Source organism: Haliotis rubra, unplaced genomic scaffold (assembly GCF_003918875.1).
Source record: "Haliotis rubra isolate DU_JTF1 unplaced genomic scaffold, ASM391887v1 Scf407, whole genome shotgun sequence".
NCBI lineage: Eukaryota > Metazoa > Mollusca > Gastropoda > Lepetellida > Haliotidae > Haliotis > Haliotis rubra.
This window is the reverse complement of record NW_025767088.1, coordinates 416,064-438,448: the sequence shown is the minus strand read 5'-3', so window position 1 is coordinate 438,448 and position 22,385 is coordinate 416,064. Positions and strand designations below refer to the sequence as shown.

Sequence of the window (22,385 nt, the reverse complement as noted above, 5' to 3'; positions counted from 1 at the left end):
CCAAAAGTGTACCAAACCATGCAAACAATTTTATTATACAATTTCCAATCCTTGTCAAATATTACAACACGGTTGCCAGGACACGTCACTTGTTTTGGCTTCAAATGCCCACTGAGGTCGTATATCAACAACACATGTTCCAACATTGACAGCAGAAAGACCTATCTTCAATATTTATGTTAGGAAAATCTCTGATCAAACACACTCTACAAGTGGTCTCAAGTCCCTGTGGACTAGCCTTGACCTGGGACAGCTGTGCACTAACAGCTGTAATTACCCATGGCCAGTTGGACTGTGGTCATTGATCAGTGAGGATGAGAGTGGGTTGAATGGCAGGGTCACTCTAAAAGTGGAACATGATTATTACGGTGGTGATTCTGTGATAGAAGAACACCAGAGAGCAAATGTTACTCTGTGTCACTATGGGTGAGTTTGTTTTGTTGCTTAAGTCACACTTGATTAAGAGTGAGAGAGTTTAGTTTTACACAGCACTCAGCAATATTCCAGTTATATGGTGGTGGTCTGTAAATAGTCGAGTCTAGACCAGACAATCCAGTGATCAACAGCATGAGCATCGTTCTACGCAATTGGGAACCAATGACATGTGTCATCCAAGTCAGCAAGTCTGACCACCCGATCCCCTTTAAGAGTCGCCTCTTACGATATCGTAAGTGAACACCCACACATCAAGGTTCAAGGACATGCAATCAATCCAGGCACTGACCACCTGATTCAAGTATAAGCCACAGTTGCCGATCTAGACTAATGCTTAGTCTCTGAATATATATAATTTTGCTAGTAACAAACAAACCCATTTAAATTGAAAAGAAGCCCAAGACAGACCAGAGATTCAGAACCTGAGGAAATCTAGACTTGCTTCATCTAGGGCTTTAGCAGTAGGGAAAATAATGTGGTTTAGGGACTGTGAGACAGACTATTGCCGATCCTGACAACCTCCTTCCAGTATATGCCCCAGTCACTGATCTTGACCATGGTGACAAATCATCAGCCTTAGAAATTTAACTTTCTAAATGTCTAGTCCAGGAGACTATTACAAGTGAAAATTTGATTTCACTAGCCTTCAATATTTCATCTAGTCCTGCTTTATAAAGACAACAAAAATGTTCCCAATGCTAACATTTACTGTCAGTTTTAATCAGTTCCACAAGGTAAGCAAAAGTAAAGCACAGAGAACTGGTTCAGCATTAGTGCTTGTCATACAAGCCATGCCTGTTGTAAGAGTTGACTAACGGGATCAGTTGGCATGTCATCCGTATCCCAACCGCCATCACTCATCCTCGTCAGTCAGCTCCAAGGACAAGCAAGAGGTATTCCTGGTATTGGTGACCTATTTGGCCCCAGACAGAAAGTCTACTTTTGACAACCATTCAGTTTGTGGTAGACCAGACCATCTGGGCAGGACATGTTCATCCTGTTTATCGCTTCAAGTTCAACCTGTTTATGGTCTCACGTTTATCCTATTAATGGTCTCAAGTTCATCCTGTTTAAGGTCTAATGTTCATCCCGTTTATGGTCTTACATTCATCCTGAGTATGGCCTCATGTTCATCTTGTTTCTGGTCTCACGTTCACCCTGTTTATGGTCTCACGTTCACGCTGTTTCTGCTGTTCATGGTTCTCACGTTCATCCTGTTTATGTTCTCATGTTCATCCTGTTTTAGATCTTGGCAATACAACCTGCTCACATCTTTTAATAGATTCATTAACGATTTTATACAGATAAGTTAGCACCTTCCTCAAGGGTGATATGGGCTTGACCTTAGGTGTGATGCACTTACTAGGGTCGTTACAAGGAATAAAGAACCGCGCAACCAATGGCCATAATGCACTCTAGTTGTATAAAGGGATATATCAACTATGTGCCTGAGAGAAGATGTTGGTAATGTTTCATTTCCTCTTTTATGCGCAAATGGTCTTGAACCAACTAACTTCTTCAATTATTTGGATGACAACACAGCATGTACATAAACAATTCATAATTTGCAAGAGAAACAAAACACAATTCCGTTTGATAACTAAAACTGATAACAGTGACAGCGATGATAACGAGAAATGTCCACAGCAAATTACTTTGAAGAAAGAAAGGATAATCGATAGCGTCAATAACAATATATCATTTGCTTCCACAAACTACAGTTATCAATTTCACAATGTAAGGAACATCTGCTTGGCTTTGTATTACTTAGTGCCATGCAATGACTGGAATATCTGCATTAAATCAAACTGAAATGAAACCAGCAAAAACAACATTTTAGAAGACAGCAGTGCAATGTGTAATACAAGGCTTTATGGTCTAGACTTCATATAAGCTTTGGAATATTGAAATACTTTTTTTAACCACTCTGAAAAAAACCCAATTTAATAAAGCTACAAAATTGCCACTTTTATGTTCAATGGTGATAACATAAAGCATTTATTCCAGTCAATCAATAATCTGTGATGGTGTATTATTGCTTATCATCACCTAGTTATATCTGTAGGAAACTGCCACAGCAGTTTGACATTCTCTTTATGGGAATCCACCACAAACTGAAGCTGATGCATAGTTAATGCCAAGACTATTCAATCCCCATTTCAAGCTGGGTCCTTTAAAGACCCCATCCATAACTGATTAGGGAGTTTAGGCTTCAAGGGTTGAAAAGGGGTCAGAATCAGCAGCTAGAACTGAAAGGGGGTTCATTTAGGCTGCTAAAGGGATGAGTATAGGATTCTTGAGCTGAGAAAGGGATGAGTATAGACTGCTTGGAGTTAAAAAGGGGATGAGTATAGACTGCTTGGAGTTGAGAAAGGTGATGAGTATAGGCTCCTAAAGCAGAAAAGGGGAAAAGTATAGATTGCTAGAACTGAGAAAGGGAATGAGTATGGGATGTGTTTGATAATATTTAATGAAATTCTCTGCAAGCTGTTGTGTGTTTAAGTGAGACTATCAGGATCTACTTCCCAGTCAGTCCTATGAGCAGTAAATCATACACAGGATGTGCACAATCTACTGGATTCCTGCTGACAAGGACACATCTGACTGCGACATCTGATGCATCCAAGTAACAGCTGAGGCAAGCACTGTCTTGTCTAACAAAGCAGCCCCGTCAGTCCCATTGGATCATTACAAGCTCAGTTCTGAGACAAAAATGATGCCAAGGTACTGTGGACATAGTAGATGTCATGGTTTTAACAGCAACTGGTCTGTATAAAGAGTCTTCAAATCGAGGGGTTCTGGGGAGTTTGGGTTTATTTCTTTAGTGTTTGAACCAAGGGTTTGTTTGTTGTTTAACACCACTCAGCAATATTCCAGCTATATGGCTATGGTCTGTAAATAATTGAGTCTGAACCAGAAAATCCAGTGATCAACAGTCTGAGCATCGATCTACGCAATTGGGATATGATGACATGTGTCTCAGTTCACCAAGCTGTAAAATGGGTACCCGTGAGCATGTGCTGGGAATGTGAGTGCTTAGTTCATTGTGCCTAACAGGCAGCATGGCTGTATGCTTCCCAGGGAGTTAAAAAAATTTGGAAAGTATGAAAGTGTCCTATGACTGGGGATAGTAATGTACATAGCGTCGTGAGCAGGCAATGTGCCTGCATATGAGCGCCACATAAGCGGATTATTAATGTAGATGTGTGTTTTGTTTTCCTCTGATTAATGAGTGACATCTGTGTATATATGCTCCGTATTATGTGGGGAGAGGCATTAATATAGGCAATTTTGCCTGTTTGCCAATCCCTAAAACCTGGTTATGTGTAAATGTATACATATGTCATCAAAGGAAATAAATATTGTTTAAACCGAATGGTATGAGTGAAGGCTTCAACCTTGAGCTGAAAATGGATCACAAAGGGCTGGAGCCATATCAAAAGACGCCCTAGTCAATCATGAGATACCATGGAAAATAATCAGACTGTGATCACTGTACCATTCTGAAGACAGTCATAAGACACCTTAGTCAGGCATGAGATTTCTCAATTGTAACACACTGTAGCCAATCATAGGACACTGTAGCCAATCACTGAGGACACTGTAGTTAATTGAAACATGCCCTGGCCAATCACAGGACACTGTAGTCAATTGTAACACAGTGTAGCCAATCACAGGACACTGTAGTCAATTGTAAGAGACTGTAGCCAGTCATAGGACACTGTAGCCAATCATAGGACACTGTAGTTAATTGTAACATGCCCTAGCCAATCACAGGACACTGTAGTCAATTGTAACACAGTGTAGCCAATCACAGGACACTGTAGTCAATTGTAAGAGACTGTAGCCAGTCATAGGACACTATAGCCAATCATAGGACACTGTAGTTAATTGTAACATGCCCTAGCCAATCACAGGACACTGTAGCCAATCACAGGACACTGTAGTCAATTGTAACACACTGTAGTCAATCACAGGACACTGTAGTCAACTGTAACACACTACAGTCAATCACAGGACACTGTAGTCAATTGTAAGACACTGTAGCCAGTCATAGGACACTGTAGCCAATCATAGGACACTGTAGTAAATTGTAACACACTGTAGTCAATCATAGGACACTGTAGTCAACTGTATAATGTCACACTACAGACAGTCACAGGACACTGTAGTCTATTGTAACACACTGTAGTCAATCACTAGACATTTAACACACAGTCAGTTAATACAGAGTGGTCACCCTGGCAATATGACCCAGACTTCTCTGACACTGACAACATAACAACACGACAACAATGTCAACCATGTTGGAATGCTACAACACGGCATGCAGCACTGTTCCATGCCACCAGGTTGTTCAGGAACAAACAACCGCTTCACCATGTTCACAACAACACTTGGCGCCATCGACTCAAAATATTTGTCAAAGATTAGGCTGAGCTTGTGTTAACAAACAACATCATAAGAAAGAGTTGCCAAGTCATTTGAACTAACAGTTCCTATTTATAGAGCTTACAGATTCTTGTATCCAGCTTTCCTTGTTGATGGAAAAATGCTTGTCAAAATACGGAAATGAGGAAGTTGGAGGATAGAAGGTGAAGACAAAGCATGTACGAAGGTGGTATCGTTAACAGTGACCTGCTACAGGGTCGTGACGAGTAACAGACAGCAGTGAGTTACAACTTATCCAGGAGTGGTATGTCAATACCTCTACTGTATCTAGGTGAAAAATATATTCCTTGTTGTATAATCAGTTAAGGAGAAATCAAGAGAATTGGTTGATTCTATGTCAGGAAGCAACAGGAGTAAGTGAAGTCAATTGCACTGGTTGGTTGGTTGTTTGACGTCACACTCAGCAATATTTCAGCTATATGGCGGCGGCGGTCTGTAAATAATCAAGTCCAGACCAGACAATCCAGTGATCAACAAACATAATGAGCCTCAATTAGCTGGGATATGATGACACGTGTCAACCAAGTCTGCAAGCCTGACCACCCTGATCCTGTTATAATAAAAATGAACGGTTTTAGAGTTCAGCTCCGGAAAAGAGCACTACCACCAATTTCAGGCTAAGTCAAACTTGTTGCCACTGAAAAGCCAATAATAATTCTGCAACTTATAGTGTGTGTGTAGGGGTTGATGCTGACTTATACTTACAGTTCTGGATCTCCAGTCTGACGCGGCCCATTCTGAGTTGGGACTGTGTGGGCTTTTGGGGCTGAAAAGTAGAAAAACAATTTTAGCTTCATGATATAAAGAATGGGTTTAGTTTAATGTTCTTGATATGTTTCAGTATATAAGTTTATTTCTGATGATTTTTAGTGGCAGCATATTGAAATGTCTAGTGAAATGTGTAGTGTTGTTTCTAGGTTTTTATTGATGGTATGCATCAACCAGAGTACTTGAGTTATTCCCCTTTGTTTATTGATACTGGGATAGACTACATTGGTTGAGAGGTTTCTAGAAGGCCGACTGTACCTATACACATGTCAGACAAGGATTCAACACCCTCTACAAGTTTGTGAAAAATAAAATATCACGTCTGGATGAGACTAATCAGTCATACAGACCCTGAAGCAAATATATCCAAGAAAGCCCACGCAAGTCTAGAAAATGTGGCAAGATTAGATTTCCACAGTTTCAGGAATGAAGAAAGTCTCAGGGCTCCTTTTCATCATATTTTATTTTGTTTTTTACTATGTACTTTGTTTCTGTAAAATATGTCCATTTCAGAGACTAGTTGTTAGTCTAGGATGAGACCAACCGTGACCGACATCATTGGCATCGATCTATGCAATTGGGATATAATGAAATCCATCAACCAGGTCTCTGACCTAATCCTTTCTCATTAGTGGCCTCTGTCAGAATTGGCTCCTGAGGAACAATTGTACACAAATACAGCGCTGTACTGAAGTGGTGCAGGTTTAGGACTAGCACAATAGGCGGACCCAGAAGGGGGGTGCAGGGGTGCGCATCCCCCTTTTGTCCTGAAAGTTCATTAAATGACCATTGAAACTCGCGTGAAAATGAAATGTCACCCTCCCTTTTCTCAATAGTATGCACAACCCCCACCCCTTTTACTAAAAAAGCTGTATCCGCCCCTGGGCACGTCCTTGAAACCCACCAACACAGCAACCACATAACCAGGGTAACTTAGGCTTCAGGTGTCCTAGGGGCGGTGGGGTAGCCTAGTGGTTGAAGTGTTCGCTCGTCATGCCAAATACCCGGGTTCGATTCCCCACATGGGTACAATGTGTGAAGCCCATTTCTGGTGTCCCCCGCCGTGACGTTGCTGGAATATTGCTAAAAGCGAGTGATGGGGTAGACAAGTGGATAATTGAGTGAGTGAGTATGGTTTTACGCTGCGTTTAGCAATATTCCACCAATATTTGGCGGGGGACACCAGAAATGGGCTTCACACATTGTACCCACCAAGTGGATAAAGCACCCACTCATCACACCAAAGATCTGGTTAAAATTCCCCACATGCATACATTGAAGCCAATTTCAGCTATCCACTAGCTGTGATACTACAAAAAGTGGCATAAAACCCAACTCACTCACTCACTCAGATTGCCTGCATGCCCAAGGGAGGTAACTCTGCACAGTAAAATGTACAAAGCTATCATGACAACGTACACTTTTGAATAGAATACATGTATGATGAAATACTTCAAAAGCAAATAATAATAAATTGTGCTATTATTTTCTGTTAATGTTTCATAAATTGACTGCTGCCTTCATCACTGCACATGTTCTGTTTGGCCCTGGTAAATATCCACATGAGGTGCAGTGTGTCCCAACAGCAGGTCATGCAAGAGGCTGCACTTCCAGTACAGTCCTCATGCCAGGGGAAAAGAGGCATGTTCACAGTCCCAGTTGCCATGGTTACTTGCACCAGATGCAGGCAGGAACACCACATGTATATGGAAAACACAATGTCCGAGGTGTAGGTATACCAAATCCGACTTATGAATTAAACATTGAGTATTTGGTAACAGTCATGTATTGTAATTGATAAGAATCAGTTGCTGTTTTGGAATTATGGTAAAAAATGACAAGAAAATCTTTCATAAACATGAAAAACAATTACTTTCCCATTATTTCTGTAAATGTCATACGCAGGCTGTTTAGCTGAGTCAGCACATATCTGTCGCCTTCCTAGCACACACTGCTGGCATAGCTGAGTTGGAAAGAAACAAGGTCACGCTGACCTATGGGAAGACGACTTGCAGCATATTTAGAAATTTCTTTACAGAAAGTCCGCAGGACAGTCAACAATGGTCCATGGTTACTTTGGAATGTCTTAATTCATTGACATAGTAAGAGACCTGTTGTTATAAAACCTTGATATTTGCTGGCTAATGCAGCTCATGGTACTATTGCAGCTATATGGTACTGGCATGAAAATGGTTAAGTCTGGACCAGACAATGCAGTGATTAAAGTTTTGAAAGACCCACACTGCCAGAGTATGACATCATCATTCTCCTGAACCCAATGTATTTAGCTTAACCTCACTACTAGCACAGTGGGTAGCCTAGTGGTTAAAGACCTTGCTCGTCAAGCAGAAGACTCGAGCTCTATCCCCACATGGGTACAATGTGTGAAGCCCATTTCTGGTGTCCTCCGCAGTGATATTGCTTGAATATTGCCAAAAATGGCGTAAAAACCATACTCACTCACTCACTTACAACCAGGGCAGTGGGTAGCCAAGTGGTTAAAGTGTTCGCTCATCAAGCGGAAGACCTGGGTTCTATTCCCCACATGGGTACAATTTATGAAGCCCATATTCTGTTACTCCACCATAATATTGCTGGGATATTGCTAACAGAGAAGTAACATATACTCACTCACTCCACTTACTACCAGCAGGTTGCTGGGAACAAGGTCAACATGGTTGGTTGGTTGGTTGTTCAACGCCACACTCAGCAATATTCCAGCTATATGGTGGCGGTCTGTAAATCGAACCTGGACCAGAAAATCCAGTGATCAACAGCATGAGTATCGATCTACGCATCTGGGAACTGATGACATGTGTCAACCAAGTCAGCGAGCCAGACCATCCGATCCTGTTAGTTGCCTCTTACGACAAGCATGGGTTACTGAAGATCAATTCTAATCTAACATAGAATCCTGATGGGGGTATGATAATTACACAGGTGAGTCATGAAATGAAAGCACTTATTTCATTAACTAGTCCCTGTGATGATACAGTGATTCATCTGCATTGGTTACATGTGTATATATAGGTAGGGGTTTGGACAAAGACAGGTTGGGAGTGACCTCATCAGACCAGTATGAGAACTATGTGTCCATTGACCTGTCAATGACCTGATGTATTCTCTCGGCTCCTCTCATGCTTCCGGACATCCATCCATCACAGCCGTCATACTGCCACAGTAGGCTCACATATCGTATCTTTTTTTAGAGATAACTCATGGTAAGAAATTATACTTATATAAAAATCTTTGCACATTGTTTATATTTGTAATTTATACAATATTGCCAATGTTCCTTCATGGAATGCTATGCAATGGATAAGATCTTATCTCTTATCTCATAAAGTCAAACTAGTATACTTCCACAAACAAATATTTGAATGTTATGGAACAAACAGTAGTTTCTGATAACAAATGAGTGAGTGAGTGAGTGAGTGAGTTTTACGCCGCTTTTAGCAATATTCCAACAATATCACCGCAGGAGACATCAGAAATGGGCTTCACACACTGTACACATGTGGGGAATCGAACCCGGGTCTTTGGCGCGACAAGAGAACGCTAGAGAATCACTTATAACAAAGAGCTGAAAAATGGATGAGTAAGTTGCTTGAGCTGAGAACAGGAGGAAAATGGAATGTGAACTACTGTTTTATTTAAATATAAGACAGACTCTGCTTTTAGCAATATTCCAGCAATATCACAGCAGGGGACACCAGAAATGGGCCTCACACATTGTACCCATGTGGGAATCAAACCCAGGCCTTTGGTGTGATGAGTGAACACTTTAACCACTAGGCTACCCAGCCACACCTGATCAAGATAAAAAAAAACTAATAATGGCTATTGATAAAGCGTCAGTTTCCTTGCACTTGGGCATGCTCAAGGTGTTACATTTTAATTAAAATAGAATCAGATGGGTCTTGCTACCAATGATGATAATTACATATATATTCGTTGTCTGATGTATAGTAACGTTAACGTTCTCATCGCCCATTACAAGATTGTCGGACAGTCAGGAAACCATTTTCAATTACAGAGGATGCAAAACAACATATGCATCCCACCAACTAAGAATATAATTTACCAAATTCCCTCATTACTGTTGATTGGCGAGCTCAACAAGTGGAAAATTAATAGAGTGTTTCATTCTGAATGGAAATAACCATGGCAACACTCCTTTCACTAAACACTCAAGGTTTGAAAGGAATATATCATTTATATAAAAACTTAAAGATGTATTTCTAGATAGCTGCTGCAGGAGACGTGAAGCTACTAACTATAAATGCTCTTATCATACATAGATACTTTACCAAACTAAACTATACTTCTCACACTTTGCTAAGGATCACACAAATTCACAACTTTACTTAAACATAGACTTATAATTTGAAATTGTATCCATTTAAAACTGGATAAATAATGATATGGTAACACCTGTTTAGGCAAACTGCCACTTTAATCTGTCTGTATGTACTTGATACATGAGTAACCATAAAAATGGATTTCATGGCACCAATCAACCATTTTGCAGATAATGGAACGAGTCATTGACAAGTACACAACACCTGTCAACAACAGGTATGGGATCCACAAGATGCAATGACATACTGAAACCTGGGATCCACTTTTACAATAAGCTTAGATACTTATACCAAATTTAACCCCACATCATTGTTTTCTGTAGAATCCAAGATTTGTACCTTAGCAAAGTGTGAATAGTATATTAAAGTTGTGCAGTGAAGGTCTGGCGATATTCCCAGATGGTGCACTGATAGACACATGCCTGTTGTCAGCATCAAGGACAGAAAACAACATGGTGGCAGAACATCTCACACAGTGTGTCTCAGTACATCGTATGAGGAAGCCCGGGCTTACAATGGTGATATATTTATTTCTGTGGCCAGGACAAGTTGTGTAGTACAACATGAATACATGGGACATTAATTTATTGCACTTGCATGTGCATTTTATTGTTGATGATGTGGTCTGATCATTGATCCGTATGTCTGTGCATTCTTAGAGGCTGCTGTGTATTCCTTGGGTGTTGTTGTGCATTCCTATCGGCTGTGGAGCATTCCTAGTTACTGTTGTGCATTCACAACTGCAACTACTTGGTTTCAGGTCCACAGCAAGTAAACATTGTTCATAATTTCTTTCCATTTCAAATGAATGGAATATTTTTAATACTACTTTGAAATTGTTGAGATTTCTATAACCCAGGTTTTAGATTACAAGGGACTTTTTGACAAAATCCCCTCCAAGGTCTGGCCAATATGGCGTCTGCTGTGATCAGAACCCTGTATGGAGCCTTGGCAGCCAAGCCTGACAGCAGCTGCTGCCCTTATCTCATTCACATATTACTGTGAGTCGGTGATCTATTAATTAGTTATCCATGTCTATCTCCATTCAATCTGAATATCAGACCTACAGTCATTGAAACATGTCAAAATGTTTTTATGGAGTCAGGGATTTATTCAAGGCTGCCTAGACGGGAAAATTCTGCCAAGTCTACCAAATTAAAAATCTTTCCTACTTCATGCTCACTGGCCTAGCAGAATCTTGTACTTCTCTGATAATTCAGCCAAAACACAGGAAAAACAAGAATCCGACAGAAATTCCCATTGAATTCGAAAAGTCACATCGATAAACCAATTTTTTTAAGTTTACATAAGAAGATGATAATTTCTGTTTTAATAAAAACTCAGAGAACAGATGAGAGCATCTTGAAATGTCACCAACATGATCTGTGTCCTACACTTACACTCTGAACCTATGCCACTCTTCAATGTTGTCATGTCTAAACACTTGGCATTTCCACAGTTCAAAGTCCTAATATCCTCTACTTTCACAAGCAGGACGTGACCTTTACAAAAGGTCATGAGCAGATCTACATCAAGGGACACTAATTTGTGGTGATGGCTAGCTTAACTGCTTTGAAGCAGTTTCCAAAATAGTTCTGTCCAGCTGCATCTATTGTGTCCATGCTTTGGGTCAATCAGGCAGAAATAAAAACATCAATATTTTACTTTGAACTTATTTGACCACAGGCCAGTATGGCTGAGTGCAGCTGAAGGGGTCATTGTCGGCACGGGTACTACAGATATGTACCTTGGCCATAATGGGAATACAGAAACGTACCCTAGGACGATTCCATTCCCATTGTGTCATATTCTTGATTGGAACTGTCATGCTGTTGTATTAGATACATTTGATTGCGTTATGTAAGTAATGAGTATACACAGTAACGGATATTTCGCGATGCATATGAATACCACTCGGAATCAGTTGAACGGGAACAACTACATACGGTTTCGGTTTTGGGTTGCGGAATATGGACTCCTCCGCCTTTTACGATAGCGGGTACGTTTCTGTATTTTTACTTTGTTTAGGGTGCATGTCTGTATACAGAAACGTACCTGGGGTACGTATCTGTAGTACCTGTGCCGACAACGACTCCTTCAGCCTGAGTGCACCGTCCTGATCGACCTGTTAGAGAGGGCTATAAACATGTATTTTACCTCCCTGTCGGAATATTGAGATCGGTTCTTGATAAGAGACTATGTATCCTATGTGAGTAGGATATAAATTTCTGAGCAGGTGAATATATCTGTTTTACGTCATCGTTAAAGATAACAGCATGTGGATTTCTTAGTGAGAGAACCTGTGAAGATTCGGGTTAGAATTGGTCTCAGTAACCCATGCTTGTTGTCAGAGGCGACTAACGGGGTCGGGTGGTCAGGCTTGCTGACTTGGTTGTCACATGTCATTGTATCCCAGTTGCGTAGATTGATGTTCATGCTGTTGATCACTGGATTGTCTGGTCCAGACTTGATTATTTACAGACTGTCCCCATGTAGCTGGAATATTGCTGAGTGCTGTGTAAAACAGTAAACCAAACCAAACCAAATCTTAGTGAGATAAAAAACACCTTACACTGAGCTACGAAGCAAAAACTGCCTTTGTGTCAGTGAAAGTCTCTCTCAATACAGCTGTTGCCTTTTATCATATTTTATAATTCTTTTACAATGGCAGATTGAAATGTCTCAAGAAGATAAATTGAAAAATCTGAGGAAGATAAAAATCATTCAAGTAGTATCACTAAGAGTTTGAGGTTTTATGGATCCCGCACCTTTTAAAAAATAGGTTACAATTCATTAAATTTTACAACCACCCACCCTCCTCCCAAACCCCACCCCCTTAAAAATAATTTTAAAAACCCAATCCTGTAAAATATGGCCAATAAACATCGTTTACACAATCATCTATACTAAAATGACCCATGTTCCACATCTGGGTGGATTAAGAGTAACCATGGTAACACCTGAAAATAGCATCTTTCACTCTGTGAAAAAGGTAATCAGGTGTCCCTTTATCACTCAAAAATAATTTCAAACATGATGCACACCTGTGCAATGTCCACAAGGTCAGGTCTGGGTCAGAGTGACACAATGTCCACAGGTTCATTCTTTATTCATGGGATTCATCAATTGCCCTGCTCTGTATGGTCAAGAATGTGTCAGGCAGTGGTCAGTCTTCCTGTGGACATGCAGCTAGAGCAGGCTGGAAATAGTCATGTGCTCCGACAATAGCTCTAATGGGACACAGTGGCAGCTTTGTGGCATGTTCGCCTGGACCTCTTGAGTGGACATGAAAAGCCCTGCCCTTTATAACAATTTACACAGTTTACATATTTAGGCAATTGCCTGGTCTGCCAACACAAGTCAACACTGATTTGGCAAAGTCTTGATTGCTTCCTCTTAAGGAATTTGAAGCTTAATTAGGGACTGTCTGGGTTTTACCTTGCTCTACAAAAATGAGTGTCCCGAGGACCCCCAAACCAAATTTCAATTATCCATACAGGAAATTTGAGGGTCTTGTAATGTAATGAAATAGTGCAGGGCAGTGTACTTCAAAATGTAATGATTACATTTATAAGATAAACTTCATAGTTTTGGTTGAGAATTTGGTACAACATTGAACATAATTCTGTGTCTCTCGGGGTGCGATATACATTATTTTTTCTCCTTCCATTATGGATGTTTGTGCTCACTGGACTCACATTTCTGTGTTTTACGTAAAACCCTGGTCTGACCATTTGGATTTTAGTTCTTATACAGTGAAGCCTCGTTAATCGGACGGTTTGCGTTTCTCAGTAAATTCGTCCGGATTGCGAATAGTCGGACTACTGAATCAAGACCCAAGTTGCTTCCCCAACTATTACAAAAGCGACACGAATCTGGATAAAACAAATAAGCATTTAATGTAAAGCTTAATTCATCACATCAATAATTTTGCAGTGACATCCCATGTTGATCCGACTTGTCTGATCACGTCCTTCCTCAGCACAGGTGAGGTAATGTCTAACAAGCGATATATTGTAGTATGCCTTGAATGTCTGAATTATTCCTGCATCCATTGGTTGTATATGAGGACGTGGTATTTGGTCACATTAGCATAAAGTTAGCGAAGCACACTTGTGACTTGCAGCATTGTCGTAAAAGCAAAATCACTTTAAGTCCGCGTCACCGCATCTGTCTGTCAAAGTACATTAACCAATCACAAAACAGCTCACTTGTCATCCACGCCTTTGTATTGTGGTGTCAATCAAAGTGTAAATGTACAGCATCTTCAGTCGGGAGCTTTTAATGTCTAATTAAAACAACAACCCAGTTGGCCAGTTAATTAAGTAAACATCGCGGAGGTGTTGTTACGGTTCGTGAACACGACTTACAGCGTCGGACTGTGAAGCAATTTACTGTTTATTTTACTGATTGGTGACAGCTACTTTACCGTCCGGTTCGAAAGCGAATTTCAGATTATCGAGGCAAATTATATAGGCATAGATTGGTAACAAGCTGAAATCATCCGAGGCTGAGACATCCGGATTATCGGAGTCGGACTAACGGGGGCTTCACTGTATTTGCAGTTATAACGTTACTTTAGATAACAGTATTTCTGATTAAAAATGTCAATCTTGCCCCTCCCCACAAGGGGGAGTGTAGGGTATCGAGGGGTAGTTATTCTATTAGGAGACTGCATAGCCTTTTTGTTGTATGAATACAATGACACAATACAAATGTGAGTTAGCTAAAATATTCAGATCACTGAATCCCACATAATGCATGCCACACACCAAACATGTGAGCAGCCGGGTTTGGTGGCTCATCTCATATTTTGGTGTATTATGTTGGATCAGGAAAGTCAACTTGAACACAGGTAAAAGATATAAGCCAAGAGTGAGTGAGTGAGTAAATTTAGTTTTACGCTGCACTCAGCAATATTCCAGCTATATGGCGTGGTCTGTAAATAATCAAGTCTGGACCAGACAATCCAGTGATCAACAGCATGAGCATCGATCTGCGCAATTGGGAACTGATGACATGTGTCAACCAAGTCAGCGAGCCTGATCACCGGATCCTTTTAGTCGCCTCTTATGACAAGCATGGGTTACTGAAGATCAATATTCTAACCCAGACCTTCACGGGTAATACAAGCCAAGAAAAATACATAATTCGCATATAATGATTTGACCTAAAGCTGACAAGTCATATTTAAGAATGACCACATGACCATATTTAGCTGTTGTTTAAAGTGTGTGGTTGCTGTTGTTGCAGTGTTGTTGTGGTTAATGCCACATTTAGCAATAGTCTAGCTATATGGCTGTGATCTGTAAATAATCGAATCTGGACCAGACAATCCAGTGATTGTTTGCATAAGTATTGATCAACACAACTGGGATATATGATGGCAAACATCAACCAAGTCCACGAGCCTGACCACCCTATCCTGTTAGTCGCCTCTTACGACAAGCATGGGGTGCCGAGGATCAATTTTATCTGCAATTTAACTTTAGAATTTCCATGACATCCTACCATAACTGAATGATACCTACCTGCCCCTGGCCGAGGACTCCTTGCTGTTTGGGCGTGAGGGTGTGCGGGACTCTCTCTGGGCTTCAATCAGGAGTTTCTCCAGGTTTCCATTATATACTGATGGCACAGGTTCACCAGCAGCCATGGCCTGGTTCTGTAGCTCCACCCACGAGTCTGAAATAGCAAGGTCATGGTCACAATCAACCATCTCCAACTCAATATACCCTTCGAACTTGAATATGCCATGTGAAAAGGGTTCCAAAAACCAAAACAAGCATGAAACATTTATCTTCTCCTTGTAACAGCTTTCTATTGAATGAAAGGCATAGGTTGTCAGGTGCTACAAATTGCTGTTCAGATTTGCCTCCCTTAGAGGTGACAGGAACCTATCATCTTAGGCTCATATCTATTATTCCCTTCGCTCATGTTTTTAGGTCTGTCTGCTGAATATCAATCTTTCAAGTTTCACCAAATTACTCTCCACCTAGGCAATATATGAGCCTATTTCTGAGGGCCCTTGTCATGATATATTCCTAAAAGCAGATAACATCATATTCACTCACTCACTCTACCCTATGGTAATAATATTCAGCACAAGCTAGCATTAAATCAGACAACTGCTAAGCAAGCATTTGACCAAAGAGGCAAGTGCTGGCACATTTGTTGTTTTGTTTGTTATTTAATGCTGACTCAGCATTTTTCAAGCTATATGATGGCAGTTTCTAAGTTATCGCATCTGGACCAGACAATCCAATGACTGACACCATGAACATCGATCTACCCATTTGGGATACGATGACATGTGTCAACCAAGTAAGTAAATTTAAGCCTGATTCCAGTTAGTCGCCTCTTACGACAAGCATGGGCTGCCGTAGATTATCCTCGTGGTAAGAGGTGACAAACAGGATCAGATACCATATCCGCATACCAGCGGCTGTATGTACAACAGGTTCCGGCACTGGCCACCTACAGGACCATGGGGAAGGATGGCAAGTAGGATGACACTTACACAGACAATGGATATGGAAAAGTCTGCATCTGCTAAGTTGCTGAATTGCTGAATTCCTGCTTGTCACTAAACAAGGCTTAATAATAATAATGATAATTGCCCACTTATATAGTACTGAACTCCAGACTGCACGGACATGCTGAAGTATATAATCTGATACCAACCACTTACATGCAAATTAGGTCAACATTTAGCTTAAAGCTTGAGAATACATGAAACAGTTAAGCCTTTGATGGGAATGGTGACAACTTGGCACTTATGGCAATTTGAGGTCATTGTGTTCATTTTGACAAAAGATTGTTCATGTGTACTTAGAGACTTGCCCCATTGTTGCCAAAGCATAAATAACACCTACCACTTACTCAAATGCCAATTATGTCAACTTTCTGCTTCAAGCTTGCATAAACATGTTCAAGTCCTATTGTCATCACTACTATACATAGAGTTACTTGAGAGCTTTGACATAAGATTAAATAACATTTACAAAGGACTGTCTCAGTACTTATCACTTCCCTTTAGCTGTTTATTCCTCGGGAAACTTCTCAAGTATAATAATAGTTTATTGACAGTTGCTAGTGGAATGTCGTCTGGAGGAGTTTTTCTGCTTCATTAACTGGCTACACAGAGATAAATGTGTTATTTTTTTCAGACAGCAGTATTGTGTACACCTGCATATCGAGTGTACTAGGACAGGTGCCAGAAGTACAAGGACAACTGATGCTTACAGTATTGTGTTTTGTTTGTTGTTTAGGCCAGACCAATTTTATTTCTTTTGTTTTACGGATCCGCCGGTCATATTTTTTCAAGAATAAGAAAAAAACTAAAAGGTAATTTTCCCAGCTCACAAAGTAAAATCCTAATGTTTTTGTTTGTTTTTGTTTTTGGTTTTTTTGTGTGTGTGTGTGTGTGTTTGATGTTTATTGGTGAAAAATTTAAATTTACACAAAAAGTTTTTCCCAGATTGTGTTTTGTCCCATATACACTTAATAAATTGCCAAAAGTAAAATACTTCTTGTATTTATTTATTTTTTGTTTTTTTTCCCCTCCTGCCTTTAGGTTTTCTGAGGACAAAAATCTGTAAAACAAGAAATAAAATTGGTCTGGCCTTAACATGTTTAATACAGCCACTCTGCAATGATCCAACTATAACACCACCCTGAAAATAACTCAGTCTGAATCAAAGAAATACGGGGGTACAAGGGACAATCCACACAATCGGATTACAATGATACCATCCAACAATGTTGCAACTCCAGACAACCCAATCCATTTAGTTGTAGTGAGTGAGTAATTGAGTTGGGTTTTACACCGCTTTTAGCAAAATTCCAGCAACATCATGGCAGGGGACACCAGAAATGCGCTTCACACATTAAACCCATGTGGGGAATCGAACCCAGGCCTTCGACGTGAGGAGCGAATGCTTTAACCACTAGACTACCCCACTGCCCCCTATGTAGCTGTAACCAGACAGAATAGGTTGTCAAGGGCATGTTCTAGCCACAATCATTGCAGGGATTACAGACTAGTGTTGGGAATTGGTTAAAATCTCATAATTGATAACTGGTTCATTACAACCGATCAATCATCGAAAATAATTGGTTAGTGTCATTTATGAAATTTGTTAATGCACAAAAAATAAGGAAAAAAACATGTAGTTCCTTGGGGTTTTGGGGCAAAATTTCACATCTTTAAAGGATGACTAGTATGTTAGGAACATACACTTCTTAGAGTCTTTAAGATAAATCCAATCATGACTTGAAACGAACTTGTAGCTTTTCATATTTGGTATGAAATGTAACAGACAAAACCAACCTAGTGAAAAATACTGTTAATGAAAACAAGTGTTCCAGAATTGTTTGTGTTCGATTATGAGAAAGCATGATCGATTGCTTGGTTGTTTAGTCACTGCGACCAATCTTCGATTATTTCAATTAATCGGACCACCACTATTATAGACACATGATGACATAAAAACACTGTGTAAATAGTTTGCCTCCTAATGATAAAAACTAAATTATTTTCATTATCATGATTTGATACCGATATGACGGGCGGTGTGGTAGCCTAGTGGTTAAAGCATTTGCTCGTCATGCTGAAGACCTGGGTTCAATTTCCCACATGGGTACAATGTGTGAAGCCCATTTCTGGTGTCCCCGCCGTGATGTTGTTGTAATATTGCTAAAAAGCATCGTACATCCATACTCACTCACTCACTCACTGCTAGAGATATGAAAGAATCTAAATCTACAAAGTGGGCTAGGGGACATTTGTTCGGTTCCACTCTCAGCTTACCCTCATACCTCTGCCTCAGGATGCTTCCATAGATGACAAACTTTAAACGCTCATCTATGTAACCAATGGCAACCATGGTAAAATCAAGGAATGCAACTGGCCTTTGCAATTAACCATATCAGTGGCCCAGTGTAAAACTGTCTTAATATTTATTGCCAAGTGCTCATAGAATTCTTGCATTTTTCTGGGGTATTCCTCATCTTTCATATTCCAGCTACTAGATGCTGTAGGTTGCTCTGAATACCTGGGAAACAAACTTTTTTTTGACAGAGTGGAATAAATTCCTGTGTAACCTATAGACCATCTTTCAAAATGTTATTTCATCCTCAGATTAGTCATATCTCCTTCTTGGAAAAATCAAATACTTCATGTTTAAAAGAGACAAAAATATTCTGCCGACTTGGCAAAATATTTCTTGAAATCCTGTTTTATTTACATCCATATTTTCTACTGCTTCACAAACTAAGTAACAGTTAAATCATATGGATTGTAAAACATCAACCTCATCACACCTTGGTGCTCACAGTCAAACATGTCAAACTGAGTACCAGTTCAATCATATGGATTGTAAAACATCAACCTCATCACACCTTGGTGCTCACAGTCAAACATGTCAAACTGAGTACCAGTTCAATCATATGGATTGTAAAACATCAACCTCATCACACCTTGGTGCTCACAGTCAAACATGTCAAACTAAGTACCAGTGTTAACACAACAATAATATTTACTGCAGGTTTTCGTCCTCTTTGTAGCATGTGAGTTTGTGGCACCGAGCCAACATTGGGTGTGAAAACATCCCTGGGCAGCAGCAGTGCCAGAGACATGGCTGGGAAGAGCTGTTAGGTGTGGAACACAGATTAGAATTATCATCATGATAACCAGTACAAGAAATAGTCGTAGACAACAGTCCATGTGTCGACCAAGAGGAGTGTTACAATCTCTGCGGAGATTTTCTAGGGGTCATTTAGACTCCTTTGTCAAAAAACTAGGATTCTGAAAACACTGATGTTATCAGGGACATGACCTTTTCCTGGTATAAAACACGTTCAGAAATTCCATACTTGTGTGTTGTGCTACTCTCAGCAATATTTTCTATATAAGTCTATTAAGTCATTCTGTATAAGTCATTAAGTCATTATTACTTGACATCTACACAAACTGCACATTTCCCTGTAGACTCAACATTTAATGCAGAAACAAAGCCATCATATTTCAAAACCTATCCACAACAGTGGAATGAGGCCCAGAATGATGCTTAATTTCTAGACTTGAGGTGGATGTTTTATACTTATTCTCGTCTGGTCTCTTGTGTATAAGTTATATGGCAGTGGTCTGTAAATATCAAGTTTGGGCCAGATAATCCAGTAATCAACATCATGAGCATCAATCTACGCAATTGGGATATGATGACATGTGTCAACCAAGTCGGCGAGTCTGACCACCCGATCCCGTTGTCGCCTCTTAGCACAAGCATGGGCTGCTGATAACAAATTCTAAATGATTATTACAAATTCTATTTCTGAATGATTATACATTATTATTATTGGATATTTATATAGCACATATATCCACGCAACTAGTACTTGCTCAAGGCGCTGGTATTTTTCACCCCTCGATCATTGGAAATCAATCTCAATGGCACATCGTATCATCAATCTCAACTCCCCGGGGAGCATGTGGCCACCATCTGGTCATATACCAACGGATTCATGGGTTCTTTTAATTGCACAGGCTTGTGTACTGTACACTAGTGGTTGTGACAACACTGAAAGAGTCAGCACACAAAGTTGACTCCAAGGATTTTACACCTGGTCACAGATGGGCTCGGTTCCGACACCTCCACCTCGCTGGATCATTGGCGCCTTAGCCAGCTCGCCCACCATGACCACAATACATTGAATCAATGACAATGCACACTGTTCACGTATATATTTAGATTCCAGTCAGGTGACATGCCAGGTGGACGATTTACAGAAGACATCCAGTCAGATAACGTATGTATTTGTGATATAAGAGAGAAATATTAATGAGAGAAATATTAATAAAAAATATATAAAATAATCAGCAACTGACAGTAAATTTATTAGGAAAATTGAAATCAGGAACATATATTCAATATTTATAAACTGACTTAAATCATGAAAAACAGACCAAACTGAATATTTGACAATAGCTATGAAAACTGGAGCTGTATACGTGCAATTTGAAAAACGCATAGCTGCTTCATCAATATGTATGTAATCGGACCCCAGTGTGAACTATTTCAGCTGGAGTGAGTGAGTGAGTGGGGGTGGGTGGGCTTTATACATTGTACCCATGTGGGGAATTGAACCCAGGCCTTGGGGGTGACAAGCCAACAATTTAACCAGTGATTGAATGAGCAAATATAGTGGTAACACTCCATTACCAAGAGAGGAAAACACACAAGAGTAACTGGTTGACCTACATTAAAACCTCAAAGACATCAACATAATCCAGTTGAAAACTTATTACTGTGTTAACAGCAACCTATTTTGTTAAATGAAATGGATATCATAACTAATTCACCACATACATTTATTTTGGAGTAAAACAAAACAAATGGGCAGAAATAGACTTATTCCTAATATGTCCATGAAATCAAGTCCCACTTAGGAAGCCAGTTCCATGTCCATGTGTAGAGGAGCTGGTGTCACAGTTTGTAACCATGGTGACGAAAACAAACCACACATGACAAACTATTTGCTCTATTTCAGTCAAATATTCAGATCAAAATAGAAAATGCAGAAAATTCGATATTATATCATTTCCTGACATATATTCACATCAAAATTCATATATTATATAGTGGATGGTGTTATCAATATGGTAACCTAAGTCAATAACCTTGGTATCATAATTTGATAAATATGAAAAATGGAGTTATCTAGCAAGACCTACTTTTGTAAGCTCTTGACTAGACACACAACTAGTCTCTTAAATGAACATATTTTACTGACTAAAAAGTTGAACATATTTTTACTGAAAAAAAAGATCGTAGTAACAAAAAATATATACAATGAAAATGAGCCCTGAGACTTTCTTCATTTTCAGAAGCTGTGGAAATCTAGACTTGCCACATTTTCTAGACTTGCGTGGGCTTTCTTGGATATATTTGCTTCAGGGTCTGTACGAGAGACTAGCTCTGGACATGGTTAATGTGTTTTTATTACATAAAACTATAAGACATCTGTTGTATAACATTATAGAAATAATTACATAGTAATTTCTGGATGTGTGAGTGCTTATGTAAACAACCATGGCTGCAAATGACCTGGCACTATATTATAAATAGTGTGCTCACTATGGCTTCAAACACCTATTTGTATTTTAAAAGTTACATTAGTGAATAGCAACATTTCTTATACTTCGATTGTTTTAAGAATATTGATCAAGAGATTAATACTCTTGTGTCCTTCCATAATCAAAATACATCAGGAAAGAAAACATGTATTATACTATCACATGATATACATGACAAAAAGATTTAGTTTTGCCTGAGAAAGGACATCCTCAATAATCTCCAGGGTATATGT

General features: G+C 39.7%; 1 protein-coding gene across 1 annotated transcript in view; it reads right to left on the bottom strand.

The window, feature by feature from the left end:
* Positions 1 to 22,385, bottom strand: part of LOC124287855 (BCL2/adenovirus E1B 19 kDa protein-interacting protein 3-like) — a 41,771-nt gene that overhangs the window by 7,588 nt on the left and 11,798 nt on the right. Inside the window, exons 2-3 of the mRNA XM_046724342.1 lie at positions 15,548 to 15,701; positions 5,593 to 5,653 (exon numbers count right to left, since the gene is read on the bottom strand). Coding sequence (XP_046580298.1) covers positions 5,593 to 5,653; positions 15,548 to 15,701 — 215 coding nt within the window. The remainder of the gene's footprint in view (positions 1 to 5,592; positions 5,654 to 15,547; positions 15,702 to 22,385) is intronic.